At 37.2% G+C, this 15,476-nt stretch overlaps 2 protein-coding genes across 2 annotated transcripts; one reads left to right on the forward strand and one right to left on the reverse strand.

Moving 5' to 3' along the window:
* Positions 1 to 255: 255 nt before the first annotated feature.
* LOC103137831 (pre-mRNA-splicing factor ATP-dependent RNA helicase DHX15) lies at positions 256 to 11,408 on the reverse strand. The gene is made up of 14 exons (XM_007551775.2): positions 11,239 to 11,408; positions 7,924 to 8,266; positions 7,577 to 7,770; positions 7,289 to 7,448; positions 5,809 to 6,027; positions 5,555 to 5,722; positions 5,382 to 5,468; positions 4,942 to 5,091; positions 4,674 to 4,782; positions 4,397 to 4,588; positions 2,770 to 2,892; positions 1,091 to 1,281; positions 808 to 977; positions 256 to 700 (listed from the first exon to the last, which is right to left on the reverse strand). Exons 1-14 carry the CDS (start codon positions 11,301 to 11,303, stop codon positions 583 to 585), a joined length of 2,289 nt encoding a protein of 762 aa, XP_007551837.1. The 5' UTR covers positions 11,304 to 11,408; the 3' UTR covers positions 256 to 582.
* Positions 11,409 to 12,029: 621 nt separating this feature from the next.
* On the forward strand, positions 12,030 to 14,979 carry LOC107836197 (uncharacterized). Its single transcript, XM_016671376.1, has 5 exons — positions 12,030 to 12,189; positions 13,001 to 13,727; positions 13,870 to 14,223; positions 14,357 to 14,513; positions 14,611 to 14,979. The coding sequence occupies exons 1-5, from the start codon at positions 12,172 to 12,174 to the stop codon at positions 14,912 to 14,914; spliced, it is 1,560 nt and encodes a 519-aa protein (XP_016526862.1). The 5' UTR covers positions 12,030 to 12,171; the 3' UTR covers positions 14,915 to 14,979.
* Positions 14,980 to 15,476: the final 497 nt, after the last annotated feature.

The raw sequence follows: 15,476 nt of genomic DNA on the forward strand, positions 1-15,476 counted from the left end.
GGCAAAGCTTTATGTTCACTGTCGGGGATTACTTTAAAACTATCAATTGAGTACAGTGCAAATATGCTAAATGAGCATATTTTTATGGCAAGCTGAATGTAGTAAATAGAAAATTTAAAAACCCAAAAAGAATTAAAATGTCATTTAATTTTTATGTAACAAAGCCAAGACGTAGTTCAAACTTGAAGGAAAAAAACTCCCCATCAAATCATTTTTGTCACACCAATCCTACCAAAAAGAATCTATCCACAAAAATAAAGTCAAAGCTCGTTTATTTAAGAAACAAAGCAAGCACAGATCTTTTTTTATGGCTCCAAAGGCTCCTGAATTAAATTCAACCACATCTATAAGACCTGCTCCAGATAATTTCTTTTGAAAATCATATTAAGCTGGATCTAATGACTGCTGCTGATATTTCATGTCATTACACCTACTTACAGAACCGACATTGATGGGGTAAACAAAAATAAGCAAACAAATACTAAAAATCAAAAAGCCATTGTTTGAACATTAAAGTACAATGATACCGAAAGATCTAAAACTACAGTATGCAGGTTGTTTTCCAGGATACTTCGACTATATTCAGTACTGGGTGTACTCTTTGCTCTCTAGTTTGGCAATAATTCGCTCCAGCTGTCTTTTAGCTTCACATTGTGGAAAGTTACTCATGTCATAGTACTGGGGTGCAATCTTCACCAACCTGCAACAGAGGAAAACATGAACAATCCCATCAGTAAGATGACAATTTAGACTCATTCACTGCAGTTAACCTGCGGGCATTCATGATAAACTTATCAGTGCACATACCACTCTGGTTTTATGTCTGTGCAAGTGCGAATGTAGTTCTTGGTGGTGAGAACAAATTCGTTGTAGAGCACCCACTCAGGTTTGTGGTCCAGGACTGTGGATGGGTGCAGCTGGACCACCTGGTTGTCTTTCACTGTGAGGTAATGGCCTGTGCGCTCCAAATGAGCCACCTGAAAGGAGAACAAGTACTATTAATATTACAATATTAAAAAAAAAAGCAATAAGAGACCAAAAGTTTTATGCATCAACATCTCTGATGAAGTTATTTACACTAATAGCTGACCTGCATGAAGAAGCCGGTGCAGAGCGCTCGTCGGATATTGATGTAGTAATCTCTGCTGGTAAACTCTGTGCTTCGCCGAGGGAGACTGAAGCGGTCCATGATCCTGGACAGCTGCTGACGTACATTGTCAGCAGACATCAGTGAGCGGTAGTTGACAAAGTTGTCGTAACACCACTGGTTAGCTTCATGGTCTGGAAAAAAAGAAGGATTTGAGTCAAGATAACTGCCTTTAAAGACTTTTAAGCTTTAAATGAACCTGAACAGCAGCATTGTTTTATAGTCAAGCTGGAATGTTGTAACTTTACATATAAATTAGGGATGGAAAAATTCATAAAAAGAATATGAATGGTTTAGTTCCTTGTTTCCAGAAGACGTGTGTCCTGTTTGGGTCAGTACATGAGCAGTTATGCATGTGAGAAACTAGTGGATGTAGATCATTTGTTAGTTACAACGATTGTCCAACTGAGGCTACTATACAATCATTCTTGCTCTGACATAGTAAAAGAATAATAATGATGAAAATTCGCCAATTACCTTAAACATTTAATGCTGCAACAGAGCAAAGAAAACTGGATTTGCACTGATAGAGTTTTTAGATTTATAGTTTTATTCCGGCTCTGACTTCTTGATTCCACTTTTGGAAAATGATGTTTGATCTCATGACTTTATCTCGCATACAAAACCTGGTGTGTAAACTTTCATTTTATTTAACAGCTAAACGTAACCAATTTTAATCATAAGAAATTATGCTCCAGAGAAAGTAGTTTCAATCCAACAGAAAATTAAAGGATTAAGAGATTAAAAAAAGAAAAAGAAACACAGGTTTATCAATATATGATAAGGAAAAAACTCTCAGAAATAGCATTATATCTAAATTTTTCAGATTGTGGCTGCATTACGCCCTTTTGATCATGTTTTTTTAGGACTTCTATCTCCAAATAATTTAGTTTATGTGATGGAATCAATGGAAAAAAAAATCCCAGGAAAAAAAATTAAATTGTACATTTAACAAAATAAATTACCAGATGTTTCAAGTGTTTTAATAACTACCACAAGAGGGAGACACATTTTGTGTTTTGAATGTCAATAGATGAAGTGATTCAGGTCTATATATAGCATTTTGGAAGCATGACAATTGTTCAATAAAATATGTTAAAACAAAAAGGTTCATTGTAGAACTATAACATAAGCTCCAAGTCCAGTTTAACAACTGCAACTATATCGGGAGTGAAGTCAACAGTGAAAGCTAAGACTGATATTCATAGTGGGGTAAGAGGTAGAGAGCGGAAAAATCTTTAATGTAACCCAGGTATGTACATTAAAATCTAATATTTTTAACTCAAGTGTAATGTCATCATAAAACCATACGGTTGATAAAAGCCAAAAGGTAGACTTAAGATTCTTACTGTTCATCTCCAATTGAAGCTGAGAAATTAAAACTAAATAAACAGCAACATCTCCATCAAGATTTTACATCTACAGTTTTTAGAAGAAGATTTTAAAAAGCAAATTGACATTTTTTGTTAATATCCAAATATTTTCTAACATGCTGTGATCCGAGACTTCTATCCTGAAATGGGCCTGACAGGTTCCTTGCAGCTTCTGTATTTTCTGGGCATCACTTAAAAACAGCAAGAAAGAAAGAAAATCATCCTAACTAACAAAGGCTTGACACTCACTTTGTTTGAAGGCGTGATAGACGTTGAGCAGCGTCAAGTGGTCTCCGTCAATGTGAGCAAATCTCATCTTGGACTCGTCCGCTGCCTTCTTAGCCTCCGTGGGACGGACAAAACACTGTGGGACTAAACAAGGTTGGTATGGGCCCCAACAAAGCCGCCCATAGGGATGAGTCAAACATTCACAGAAAAATGGAGCAAAGCCTATGATGCTAGGGCACTTGACACTGCGTTGGGACAGGGCAGGACCACACTTTATCAAAGGGGGATCTGCAGGCTTTTCTCAAGGTCATTTCCAACAGTAACGGCTATAAGCTCGTAGAGAGTTGGGGATGGGGGGGTCATTTAACCACATCTGTAAAACAAGAGTTTTCACACAACTATAAAGTGTTAGAAACACCAGCAATGTTTGATTTATGCAGGACTGATAGGTTTTACTTTTAAACATGTAAAGTCTTCTCCTTAACTACACATGACATTGACAAACAGTAATATATTTAATTATTTGTAATAATTCATAACCATTAAGCAAAATCTGAAATAACATAAGTGGTGCCTGCCCTATCCACAGGCTGTTTACACAAGGCTTCAAGTAGGTAAACAAAACCTAAAATTTAAAGACCGCATCCAACACTTTCACTTAAAAAGTTGCAAAGGTACTCGAGCATATACTTTAATTTTAGTAGTGTAGAGTATTTTAGTAGTGTCATGTAAATTTTATGATGTTCAATATTTTAGTAAACTAGTAATTATGACTTTTCAAAGTAACTTCACCTTACAATGTTATAAACAAGCTTCAGAATGCCTTAGATGCTGTTTTAAAACTAAGGTGAACAACAAGGCTGCAAGACTTAATAAAATATATCACCATCTTAAAACAACTTTGTACAACATCATGGAGGACTGTTTGAAAGTCAACAAGTGTTGGCTAAAATATTAAAAATAAAAACAGAACACAGTGTGTGCCAAGAATATATTCAAAGTGTTGGATGAATCAGCTGTAGTAGCTGCACATGTCTGACTCAGATTACTTGGCCTAAGATGCTAAAAGTCCCAAAGATTGTTGGAAGCAGAGATGAAAAGAAGAATATTGGGAGAAAATGGAAATTTATCATAATGGCTTTCATTTCTTACCAATATTAATTTCCATTGCATGATTTTAGCCCAACTGGACCATGTGTTATTTATCATTTCACCATCATGTCATGTTGTAAGCTTATTGTTTTGGCAGGTTGGGGTGTTGAATGAATTACTTTGTCTTCTATTATTTTCGTTTAGCTTCGACGCCACAATGGGGAATGATCTTCAGGACCAGAAATATTTTAGCAGTAGTGAGTTGCTCTATGTTACTCACTTTCTCTGGAATTACATTCATAAAGGATTTCAACTTTAGCAGTGGATGCCAGAAACTTTACCCTGAAATACCGATTGGCCTGTACCTCGTCATAATCATTTCATAATAATCATCAACCAATCTTTAACTGGTATAAAGTCCTCAGGCGTAAATTGGAGGCAAACCTATTAGGATAATGCGAAGAAATAACATGGCTGGTTATTTCAAACGAGTGTTTTCCTTAAGGAGCTTGGCCTTTTAAAGGCCAGAAGGTGTCAGCCCAGTCCTGGGCATTACCTGACAGCATGGCAGTGATGGAGAGGATCTCATTGGAGCAGTTAAACTCGCAGCTTGCTATGACCATCTTGGCCAGCTGAGGATCCAGCGGGAATTCTGCCATCATGGAGCCAAGCTCGGTCAGGTCACCATCATCGTTGAGGGCGGCCAGGTAATTGAGAAGCTCAAGAGCCCTCATTAGCGTTTCAGGAGCTGCATTGGTGGGGAATGAGGGGTGATCAGGATCCGCAAGTCAACTGGTCAACATGACTTTTCTTCAGAATCAACCATTACTCACCTGGAGGGTCCATGAAGTCAAAGTGGACAAGGTCATCAATGCCCAACTTCTTCAACTGCAGCACAACAGATCCCAAATTGGACCGAAGAATCTCAGGGTATGTATTATCCTGGAAAAGCATAAATTTAATGGTAAGTTTATCTTGTCCATTTTTGATACTAACACACACACACACAAAAAAAATAAATAAACAAACAACATTAAACAGACCGGGAAAGCAGGAAGGGTGTGAACCAACTTCCCACTTCCCACTTCCACAGTGACTCACCTGCATCTCTGTTTTGTAGGCCTTCTCTGTATAGAGGCGGAAACATTTCCCTGGGCGTGTTCTGCCGGCTCTTCCCGCCCTCTGCTGTGCCGAAGCTTTACTGATGGCTGTGACTAGCAGAGACTCAACTCTGATGCGGGGATTGTACACCTAGACATGCAAACACACATGTTTAAAGCTGCATGTACAGTGGGACAAAAAACAGATAAACTAAACCAACACCAGCAGACTTAGTAAAATAAATACTGAATAATACCAAATTAAGCAATTCACAATGCTATGCTGAGAAAAACCACCCTGCAGCATGATACCGCTACCTACATGTTACAACGTGGTCATGGTCTCTCTATGCATGTTGGTCAAAAAGTGCAATTTTGGTCTTGTTTGACCACTTTTACAAGGTACTGTATATAGAATAAACAGGGTTTCTTTTAACTCACCTTCTGTTTGGCAAATCCAGGGTCAATGACAAACACGACACCATCAATTGTTAGCGACGTCTCAGCAATATTTGTTGACACAACAACCTGAAGGGGAAAGCCGCAGCTTAAATATTCATTCATGAATGTAAACAGTGGGAGCCATTTAGCCCGATCCATTTTGGCCAGCAAACCTTTCTCCCTATAGCGCCGTTTGGCTTTCTTGGAGGAGGTGGCTCAAAGATCCTCTGCTGCTGCTGCGGGGGCAACGTGGAATACAGTGGAATGATTTTGATGTCTCCGACTTCGGGGCCAAGGTCGTCAACTTCTCGTTTGATTCTCTTACAGGCTTCATCGATTTCCTGAAAGGAAGGACAATGACTTGTCTTCCTCATTCAGGACAAACAACGCTGTTCAGTAACGTACTTGACAGTACTGCAAGCATTACCTCTTGACCTGTGAGGAACAGAAGGACGTCACCTTCATCCTCTTCACACATGTGAATCTGAATGACTGTACGAATTGCTGCCTCCAGGTAGTCCCGCTCCGGTTCAGGGGTGTAGAAGATCTCTACAGGATGTGTGCGTCCAGGAATGGTCAGCAGAGGGCAGCTGTCAAAGTACACTTGGAACTTTCCTGCATCCAGGGTGGCACTCATCACAATTACCTGTTCAGAGAACAATATGATCACTGTTCTTGTTTAAAAATTATGCTTATAATTATGAAGCTATATGAGCTCCGAGTCTTTAATGTCAACAGAACATTAGATGAATATCCTGTAACCTGATAAGCTGGTGCCTTTGCTGCTACTTTTTCCCACATTTGGAAAAAAAGTAGTCAGCATTTTAACTTTGTCAAGAAGGTCTGCATTTGTTGATTTTGTAAAGACAGTTTTATTATAAGTTGATGTTTCAATAAACTATAAATCCTCCAAAGAAAACTGATGACCGGAACAGGAGGACTTTTACCTCGACAGGTCCTGATTAGAAATTAGCAAGTTGTTTGAAAACTCAAATTTGATTTTTTTTTTTTTTTTAATCAGAAAAGGCAACTAAAATGCATCATATTACTCACCCTCTCTAAAACAAAACAAAAAAATAGACCGACCTTAACATTATCATTATTAATAATGTTGTAACAATGTTTTTTTTATTTCTGCATCCTCTCCAGGTCTGTCAAAAAATCAAAAGATCTCTTGCACTTGTAATCAAGTGTGTCAATTGGGAACACTTGATTACATGAAGATTATATTATAAAATAAATAAAAATAATAGTTTTTTTTAGAACTGAATAAATGTATGAAATTTAAGTTTATATGCTTGAGATGTAATGCTAACTATGCTAATCATGCTGACAGCTCATTATGATGCAGGTTTGCTCACACAAAGACTAAACAAACTTTAATTTTGCAGAGAACACTTCACAGTGTAAATGATATTTTAAATATCCAAAATAAAACAGAAAAAAGAAATGAAAACTACTCACAAGATAAACCATATAAAAATGATTATGATGTCTCTGTAAACAAATTTGTCCTTCAACAAATATTAATTAGAATGGAAATTTTTTGCTCATTTTAATTTATCATGCAAATAATTGATTATAATTGCACATTGCTACAGGTTTAATCCTGCCTTTTCTAAAATGTCATTAAAACTTATATTGATGTTCACTCTCTGTATTCAGTGGTGTGACGTGACAATATAAACAGTGAATTTTTGTTCATGACTCTAATATTAGGAAAAAACATTTTGGACGCTATAAATTCTGAACGAGACCTCAGAATTAGCTAAAATCTTATTGGAATGCCAAGCAACGTTAAGATCTCCATTACAAATCTTAGATGTCTTAAACATTGGTGGTATTGTTACTGAAAAACAACAATAATAATACAAAATTAAAATATATATGTATAATAAAAAACCCACCTTCAGATCCTGTCTTTGGCGAACCACTTCCTTTAACACGCCCATCAGGATGTCTGTGGCCAGAGTTCGCTCGTGGGCCTCATCCAGAATGATCACACCATATCGCTCCAGCAGAGGATCATTCATAGCCTCTCTCAGCAACATACCATCTGTCATGTATCTGTAGAAATAACAATGTTTTAATAAACAGGACATTTCTGGTGCAAGATCAATTCTGATTCCTGTGGAATAACATCCTTGAACTAAAAAAAACACAAAAAAAACCCTCTTCAGAAAAGCAGCCCTTACTTTAATATAGTCTTGGCAGAGCTGCAGTCCTCAAATCTGATGGAGTAGCCGACTTCCTGTCCAAGCATGACATCCATTTCGTCTGCAACCCTCTGAGCCACACTCATGGCAGCCACTCTCCTCGGCTGAGTACAAGCTACGGCCCGCTTAGGACCAGGCAAAGCCCTCACCATGTCCACACACCACTGAGGAATCTGAAGATTGAAAAAAAGGCAACAATTTAGGAAGCTTTGAATATTATTATTTCATAAAGGATTCTTTCAAATCTTCCATTTAACTCTTAAGTTTCTAGATTTTCCCAGCTGTTTCTTAAACCGAATTACGCTGGACCTGTATAAATATCATACCTGTGTTGTTTTTCCAGAGCCAGTCTCTCCAACAAGGACAAAGCTCTGATGGCGTGTAATGATGTCGTTGAAGCTTTCTTTGTACTCCCACACCGGAAGCTGTAGCCTTTTCTTCAGGATCTCGTAGTAGCGCGGCGTGTGTGGCAGATTGGTGAATGGGTTAATCTGCTGGTGCATGTTCATCTGCTTGACAGGAGGTATGCTCGACATCGACGGCATGCTGTTAGATGGAGCTGCCGACAGCTTGGAGTCCCTGTCCCGGTCTCTGTCCCTGTCGCGATCTCTGTCTCGATCCCTGTCCCTGGAACGGTCCTCGCGGTCTCTGTCGCGGTCTCTGTCTCTCCTTTGAGAATAAAAATAGTGCTTCATCAGCAACAATTTCATGATACAATCAAGTACTATCAATACAAATTTCTAAAAAAAAAAAAAAAAAAAAAAAGTATGAGAAAAAGCAGTTTAAGGTTTTCTGTGGAAATATTTAAAATCTTCCACAATAGAAATACAATCCGCTAACAACACATCAATACATAAAGCCCTCCTGAATAACAGATGTATAAAGCATGAATATTCATTGTTTCACATAATCGAGCTCATGTGACAGATGAGCATTTAAGAATTGCACTCAGTATGTTAATGAAACAAGAATCTATCCAAAGGAGACTCGTTTTAGACTGAGAAATAATGGTAAGTCAGAAGATTTCAGAGCTGATATTTCTGACCCACAACCACATAAAGAGGAAATGAGACCACAACTTTCACTGAATGAACAAAGATATCACTGATAAGCTAATTAAATAAGGACATCACAACAATGCAAACAACCTGTATTACCACCGCACGATTTCTGTTCAATTATGTTGACTGGTTCATCACATGTTAAAATGATAGCAAAACCAAAAGAACAATAAACTTTCACTTTTAAATTCAGCTTGATTTCTGGAGATTATCCTTTATCGTTTTATTAACCCAGATCCCCTTTATAACATTATTGTGTTTTTCCAATTCCACAGCCTTTACAATTGTTGAATTTATTAGTTAGTCAATTTTAGTGGGTTTATGTCTGTTTTGAGCTTGTGCAAAGATAGAATAATCATGTATTGGAACTAATTGAGGAGATTCAAGTGTATTAGCAGCTCCGACGTAGGCAAAGGGAAAGCCCCAAGATCCACATAAATAAGTATTAAAAATTAAATAGAAATGTTACTGCAACATCAAATCTACATAAAACCATAAAGTTATGACAAACAGCAGATTATAAGAAACATACAAGTGTATTAAAAAATTAAATAGCGATTGTATTTATGTGCAAAAAAATAAGAATGATTGAAAAAAGAGAGAAGAGGCTCACTCTGGATGCCATCATGTTTTGTTGCGGTTTCTTTACACTGCAAAAAAAAAAAACCAATTGCTTCAGGGCAATCTTTTTGACACATATGGACATTTAATCTTTTATAATTGTGTATATGTATTAATCAATTTTGTTTTGTAACCAGGTTGCTGTGTACTGCAGACTTCTGCCCAGGTCCCCCTTGAAAATGAGATCTAGATCTCAATGGGGTTTAAATAAAGGAATAAAATAAATAAAAAATAAAATAAAAAAAATCTGCTCTGGAGAAGGTTAGGTGGCCAGACTAAAGAGCATAAAGTTACAATAGAGACGGACCTGGGCAAAAGCTTATCCAGATTCAAGTTACTGAAACTCCCATACAAGTATTGAGTGATAGCACAGGCCACTGGTCTAACAGTTACTAAGAAATTGCTATTTACAGTTTTTACAACCGCAGTTGTAACTTGGTTATGTTTATTGGGAAATACACGGGTGAGTATGAATATTAGAGACCTAATAGGCATATGCAGTCAAAAAGATTAGCACTGATCTTTGCTTCAGTTATCACTGCAAAGTGAAGTGCAGTGGCCAACATTTCAAGAACCCTTGTAGAAACTAAAGTGGACAGCATTGGCATTGCTGTGGCTACTGGAATGGGCCATTTTGGTATTCAGTGCAAGTTAAGGTAACACTTTATTTGAAGGGGTGTGCATAAGACCGGCATGACACTGTCATAAACATGACATAACGACACTTAATGCAAGGTTGCTCTAAAAGTTGCATTGAAAGTCCATTAAAAATGCCAACTTTGCATTCAATTATCATAATTTACAAAGTCCTGCAAAGTTGGCACTTTTAATGGACTTTTAATGCAACTTTTAGAGCAACTTTGCATTAAAAGTGTCATTATTTACCGAATGACACTTCATGACAACAGTCATAAACATTCATAAAGACTTATTTATGTTCATGACAGAATGACAGATGTTATGTCATGTTTATGTCAGTGTCATGTCAGTCTTATGCACACCCCTTCAAATAAAGTGTTACCCAGGCTAATAATGTATTCCTGTATTTACAAGTAATTCAAGCAGTGCCGTTCTGGTTTTTCTACAAAATGGAATTTTAATTTCTGTCAAACACACTTAAAATTAATAACATTACGCTTCTTAATACAGCCCCAAACAGAATCCTATTATTGCACTATTTTAAAATGTGAAGATAAAGTCAAAGAACATTTCTATACTTTCAAAACAATAATCACTATGCATAAAATCGACCTTATCAGCAAAAAAAATGAACAATGATAAAAACAAAAAAACGCAACCGAATAAAACTGAATACAAATAAGACAAGTAACAACAAAGGATGAATTTTCTTCTCAACTAGAATTACAAGGTAGTTAACAAAAGTGTTGGGTGAGAATAGAAAACTTTGTACCTAGGGAAGTGATACTCAAATAGCACTGATGTCTTACTACAGACGCGCGAATGGCACTGAACACTGGAAACACTTATCGCGTCAAAGCAACACTACATAACTTACTAACTTCAAAGATTACATAAAACTGAACATTTTAAAATGTGCATCAATTTTGTTGAATTAAACCACAATCTCTGACAATGCAGCAAAGGCTATCCCAATTGAGCAACTTTGAAGATGTCCTGAATGAGCTGTTAGCATGTGGCTAATACCGTTAGCCCCGCACGTGCAGAGAACGTTGATAATTCGCTTCTCAAGATAAGCTCACCTCCATTGGCTCTCAGATATCTCTAAAGCAATAGCAAGCACTTGTAGCCCTGTATCAGAGGAGCGCTCGTGTGCCGAGAAAAGGAAGCAAATCAAAATGAGCTGCATCGCTAACAACAGAGGTTATTTTTGTTTCGGCTTTTTGGCTGGAACATAGCTTACTGAACTAGCACCGGCTAACGTCTAGCTCGTAGCCTCATTGTTCCAAGGGGATGAACACGTAGTGTAGCTTCACCTACCCGTCAGACCGCTTCTTACTGGAGGAGAGCTCATCTCCCAAATCCAAACGGTGTCTTTTGGACATATTGCTTAGGAAAATGTAGTTTATCTGTACCACCAACACAACAGTGCTGCGCCAAATGCAACTACCAGTTTCCTGATTCCTGCGCTGTGTTTTTTCCACATTTGTTTTACAGATTGTAACACCGCCACCTGCTGGTTTGGATCCCACTGTATGATTCATTTCACATTTCTCCATTTCTGACGTCACCAACAGTGGAGTACAGTTTGTTTTTAAATGGCCACATTTTAAATAAAACAACTTAATAAAGATATAAAATCATGTCAGGTACTTCAATGGCTGACTCAAATCATTTATAATATTACCTTAAACATATGTATCTACTTCGTTTTTCAGAAATATTCATATCTCACTAATGTTTTCACATTTTTTGCACATTGAAGCTGGAGAACTTAATTAAACGACGATGAAATTTTATTTGGTATGTATACACAATTAAGATTATAACTGTGAAGAGGAAGGCATGGATTTAGTTTTATTTTTCAATAATTTTTCTAATTTTTCTTTTTCTTAATTTTTTCTGACAGCAAGTACTTTAGTGAGTACTTTAAAACAGAACTGATACCAACTAACAGTAAATCAGAAATATATATATATATATATAATATTAGTATATCTGTATGAATTTGAAATGCATTTAGTGATATAATCTAGTTCTAGATGTCATAATCAGTTGTGACATCACTCATCTGTGACATTATAATTACAAGAGTAAGGAGAGAATTATTCAGTGATGCAGAATTCTTCTGTCCTCATTTTCACTCACAAGAGCAGAAAATTCACATCTCTAGGTCTTACTCCAACAGAGTTTGAAGAAGTTTGAAACTGATCACAACTGTCTTACAAACAGAGCAAGAACAAGAATTTTGTGATGTTTCTCTTCAGAAAGGTAAAATATCTATGGATGACTGAATGATCAGTTGTACTTGTATATTGCTGGGTTTTTTTTAGCTCATGTCTTTATTTTCTGCCTCTCAGCATAATTTCTCAGTATTTTGTACATTTTAGATAATTGTAAGTTATTTATCAAAAAATTATTGACTGATGAAAAAAAACATATATCTAATTTAAGATTTAAGTAAAGTAAAAATCACTTTGACCTTAAAATCATCTATCATTTGCTGTAAAAAATTTACAAAAATCTGGATTTATTTTATGGTGCATTTGTGTGGCACACTTTAGCTAAAATAAACACGGGCATGTGTTTTCACCAAAATTAACTGTTAATATTAAGCTTGTGAGGTCACCAAACAAACAAACAAACAAACAAACAAACAAACAAACAAACAAACAAACAAAAATATATAGTCATCCAAACAAACAAATAAAAGTAAAAACACCATGCATTCACCAGTTGGGAAATGTGTAACAAACATTACATTTTGTTGAGTGACATGATCAAAATGATCAATACATATCAAATATGTTGGAGGTCAATGTTTAGCCATTACGGTTCCAAAGCAACTCTAAACAGGTGGTTTTTAGCCTTGAATTAAATGAATTCAGTGTTTCAGCTATTTTGCAGTTTTCTGATTTGTGGTAAACAGAAGACACCTAAAGTGTCTTACAATCTCAAATGTTTTATTTTATGTACAAATGTGTGCTAAGACAGATAAAGCATTTTTGCTATAGTCTGAATGACTATAGCAAGTATTTTTGGGTACTTAATTAAACTGAAGTATTTTTCTTTCTTTCCATAGAGCAAAAGAGTGGAACTTCCCACTAAGAGAAGCAGCAAAGCTGTTTCCTTTCTGTCTCCTCACACAACTGCAACTTCTGACCCTGTGCACATGTCCATATTAGGTTTGGGACAGCCTAAACAGTTTGCTGCTGACTTGGATGATCTGTTGTCATCAACCTCTAGCTCAAAGAATAAAGATCATCAAGATGGAGCTGGAGACTTTGCAAGTACAAAGGCGTCCCACTACCAGACAAAAAAAGGAGCAGCATTTAAAAGGCTTTTCAAAAGCCAGCGAGTTGTTCACCAACACCAGATAGTCAGCAGACCTCCACATGAATCTGAGTCCAAATTTGCTGACAAGAAAGGAAAATCCAGTAGAAGGCTGTTTCATAAACCAAAAGGTAGAAAGAAGCACATTAAATCAGCAAAAAAGGACGGTCAGGAGGCAGAGAAAGAGCTGGATGCTGAGGCAGAACAAACTAACGTAAAATCTATTCATACTTCTCTTGAACACAGCTCAATGTGGTCCGATATCTTGGACCAAAATCAAAGGTTTGACCATAACATTGTGTCAACTTCCCTCCCAAACACGCTACCTAATTTTTCTGATGTTGAGAAGAATTGTTTTGATACAGAAAAAAAGGCAATAAACAGCATAAAAACTGCCATTCAGCCCGGCGGAAAAGATTTATGTGAGATGAAACCAGGTGAAACCTTTAAAAATATGAAAGAAAAAGCAAAAAAGAGTAAGTCAAGCTGAATTTAACTGTTATTTTGTTGTGTCGAACAGACGTCTTGTCAAACATTTCGCTCTGTCGAAGACGTTTTGGTCGGCTGTGAAATAGAAATAAGTTTCATCCACTTAAAAGTATCTGTTTTCTTTCACAGGCTCATTCCAAACAATGGACTTCCGCCAAGCAGGGAATACCGTCACGGAGAACAATTCACCAGGTCCCTTGGAGCATCACGTGGGATCTCTGGAAACTGTAAAAGGAAATGCTGATACTTCTGGCAGCTACAATCAGTTTTACAAATTTAAGAAAAATGTTTTCTTCTTTGACATGGAGCCATCCTTGAAAGAAAACAAACAGCAAAGCAATGCTGATCCAGCTTTTGGTGCAGAGAAACTCTACATTTCTGGAGATACTTGCACAGAAAGTATGCCACCATCTTTTAGGATCTCGGCTAAAAGCGCAGGAACTGATCAGCGATTACAGAACAAACAAGATGAGACTCAGGAAGGTGAGTCTGGAATCTACTTTGAAAGGAGGATCATCTGCTAATACAAACATAAGGAATATTACAGAATAAATCACAAAGCTGTGAACATCAGAACAGAACTGACAAAGGATTCCCCCCCCCCCTAATTTTACAGGTCCTGAACACATTTCTTTCAAGACCATGAAGTCCATCACTGAGGCCTCAAGTTACTCAGATTTATTCCTTAATCCCCTGGAGTCACTTCGTCAACTTATTCCACCCAACCAACCCAGAAGATCTTTATCAGAACTGAGCTTTAAGCATTTCTCTGAATGGTATGTTCTATGACACTTTCTCACCCAGTTTTCTCAAAAGTCGATATTCATTCACGTTTTCATGTCTGTGACACAATTTTAAACATCCCATTTCTAGTTTCGAAAAGAGAGCACACAGGAGTTGTTTAGAGGCCTACCTGAACTCTTGTCTGCGTCAGTGGAGGGAGATGAAGCAGAAACGTTCCTCAGAGTCAGCCACCGAGAGTCTTAAAAAACCTACCAGCTCCTCTGCAGAGGGTCGGGCAGAGACAGTTACTGAAAGGCTGTCCTCACAACCTGATGCCCATCCGACAAATGTTAGGTCCATTCGTAGCCGCTTCAAAAGATTCACAAACGTGGTGCGGAAAAGACTCTCCCAGCTGTCCAAGATACGCATCGTTGTGACCATCTATCGCTGATGGATCTGACTGAGACGAACCAAGGGTCATTTTTCCACTTTAAAATAAAAATTCTCAACTATTAACTTTGTGTGTTTTATGCTTTTGCTTCGTGCATTAAATGTAATTCTAATGAGCAATGCTGTTTGCATTAAGCTAAGATTTAAAATTAATTCCCAACGAGGTATAATCTGCTTGGTCGATTTTGAAAGCAAGTTTAGAGGTGCAAATGGTATCTCAGCTGTTTTGCCAATTTTCCAGGAAGTTTGTTCTGGATTAGAGGAGCAGAAAAACAGAAATGCTGTTTCTCCATGTTTGATTCTGGTTCTGAAGATGCGGAGTAGAGAGACGTCTAAGAGTTACAAGACACTGACCCTGGAGGCCTGGATTTGAAGGCCTCTGCTGTAGAGTCTGAGATGGAGCTCTTGCATCTTCTCTAAACAGTGAACTGCAGATGTTCAGTCCTGGGAAGATTGACAGCGGCCTTGAATGTTGACCGAAAAGAAATGATTTTTCAACAACAGAATGATGGGATTTTAAAAGTTTGAAATTCCTGAACAGACAGGCAAACTGTCAAAACCTT

The sequence above is a fragment of the Poecilia formosa genome, unplaced genomic scaffold (genome assembly GCF_000485575.1).
Source record: "Poecilia formosa unplaced genomic scaffold, Poecilia_formosa-5.1.2 Scaffold44, whole genome shotgun sequence".
Classification (NCBI taxonomy): Eukaryota; Metazoa; Chordata; class Actinopteri; order Cyprinodontiformes; family Poeciliidae; genus Poecilia; species Poecilia formosa.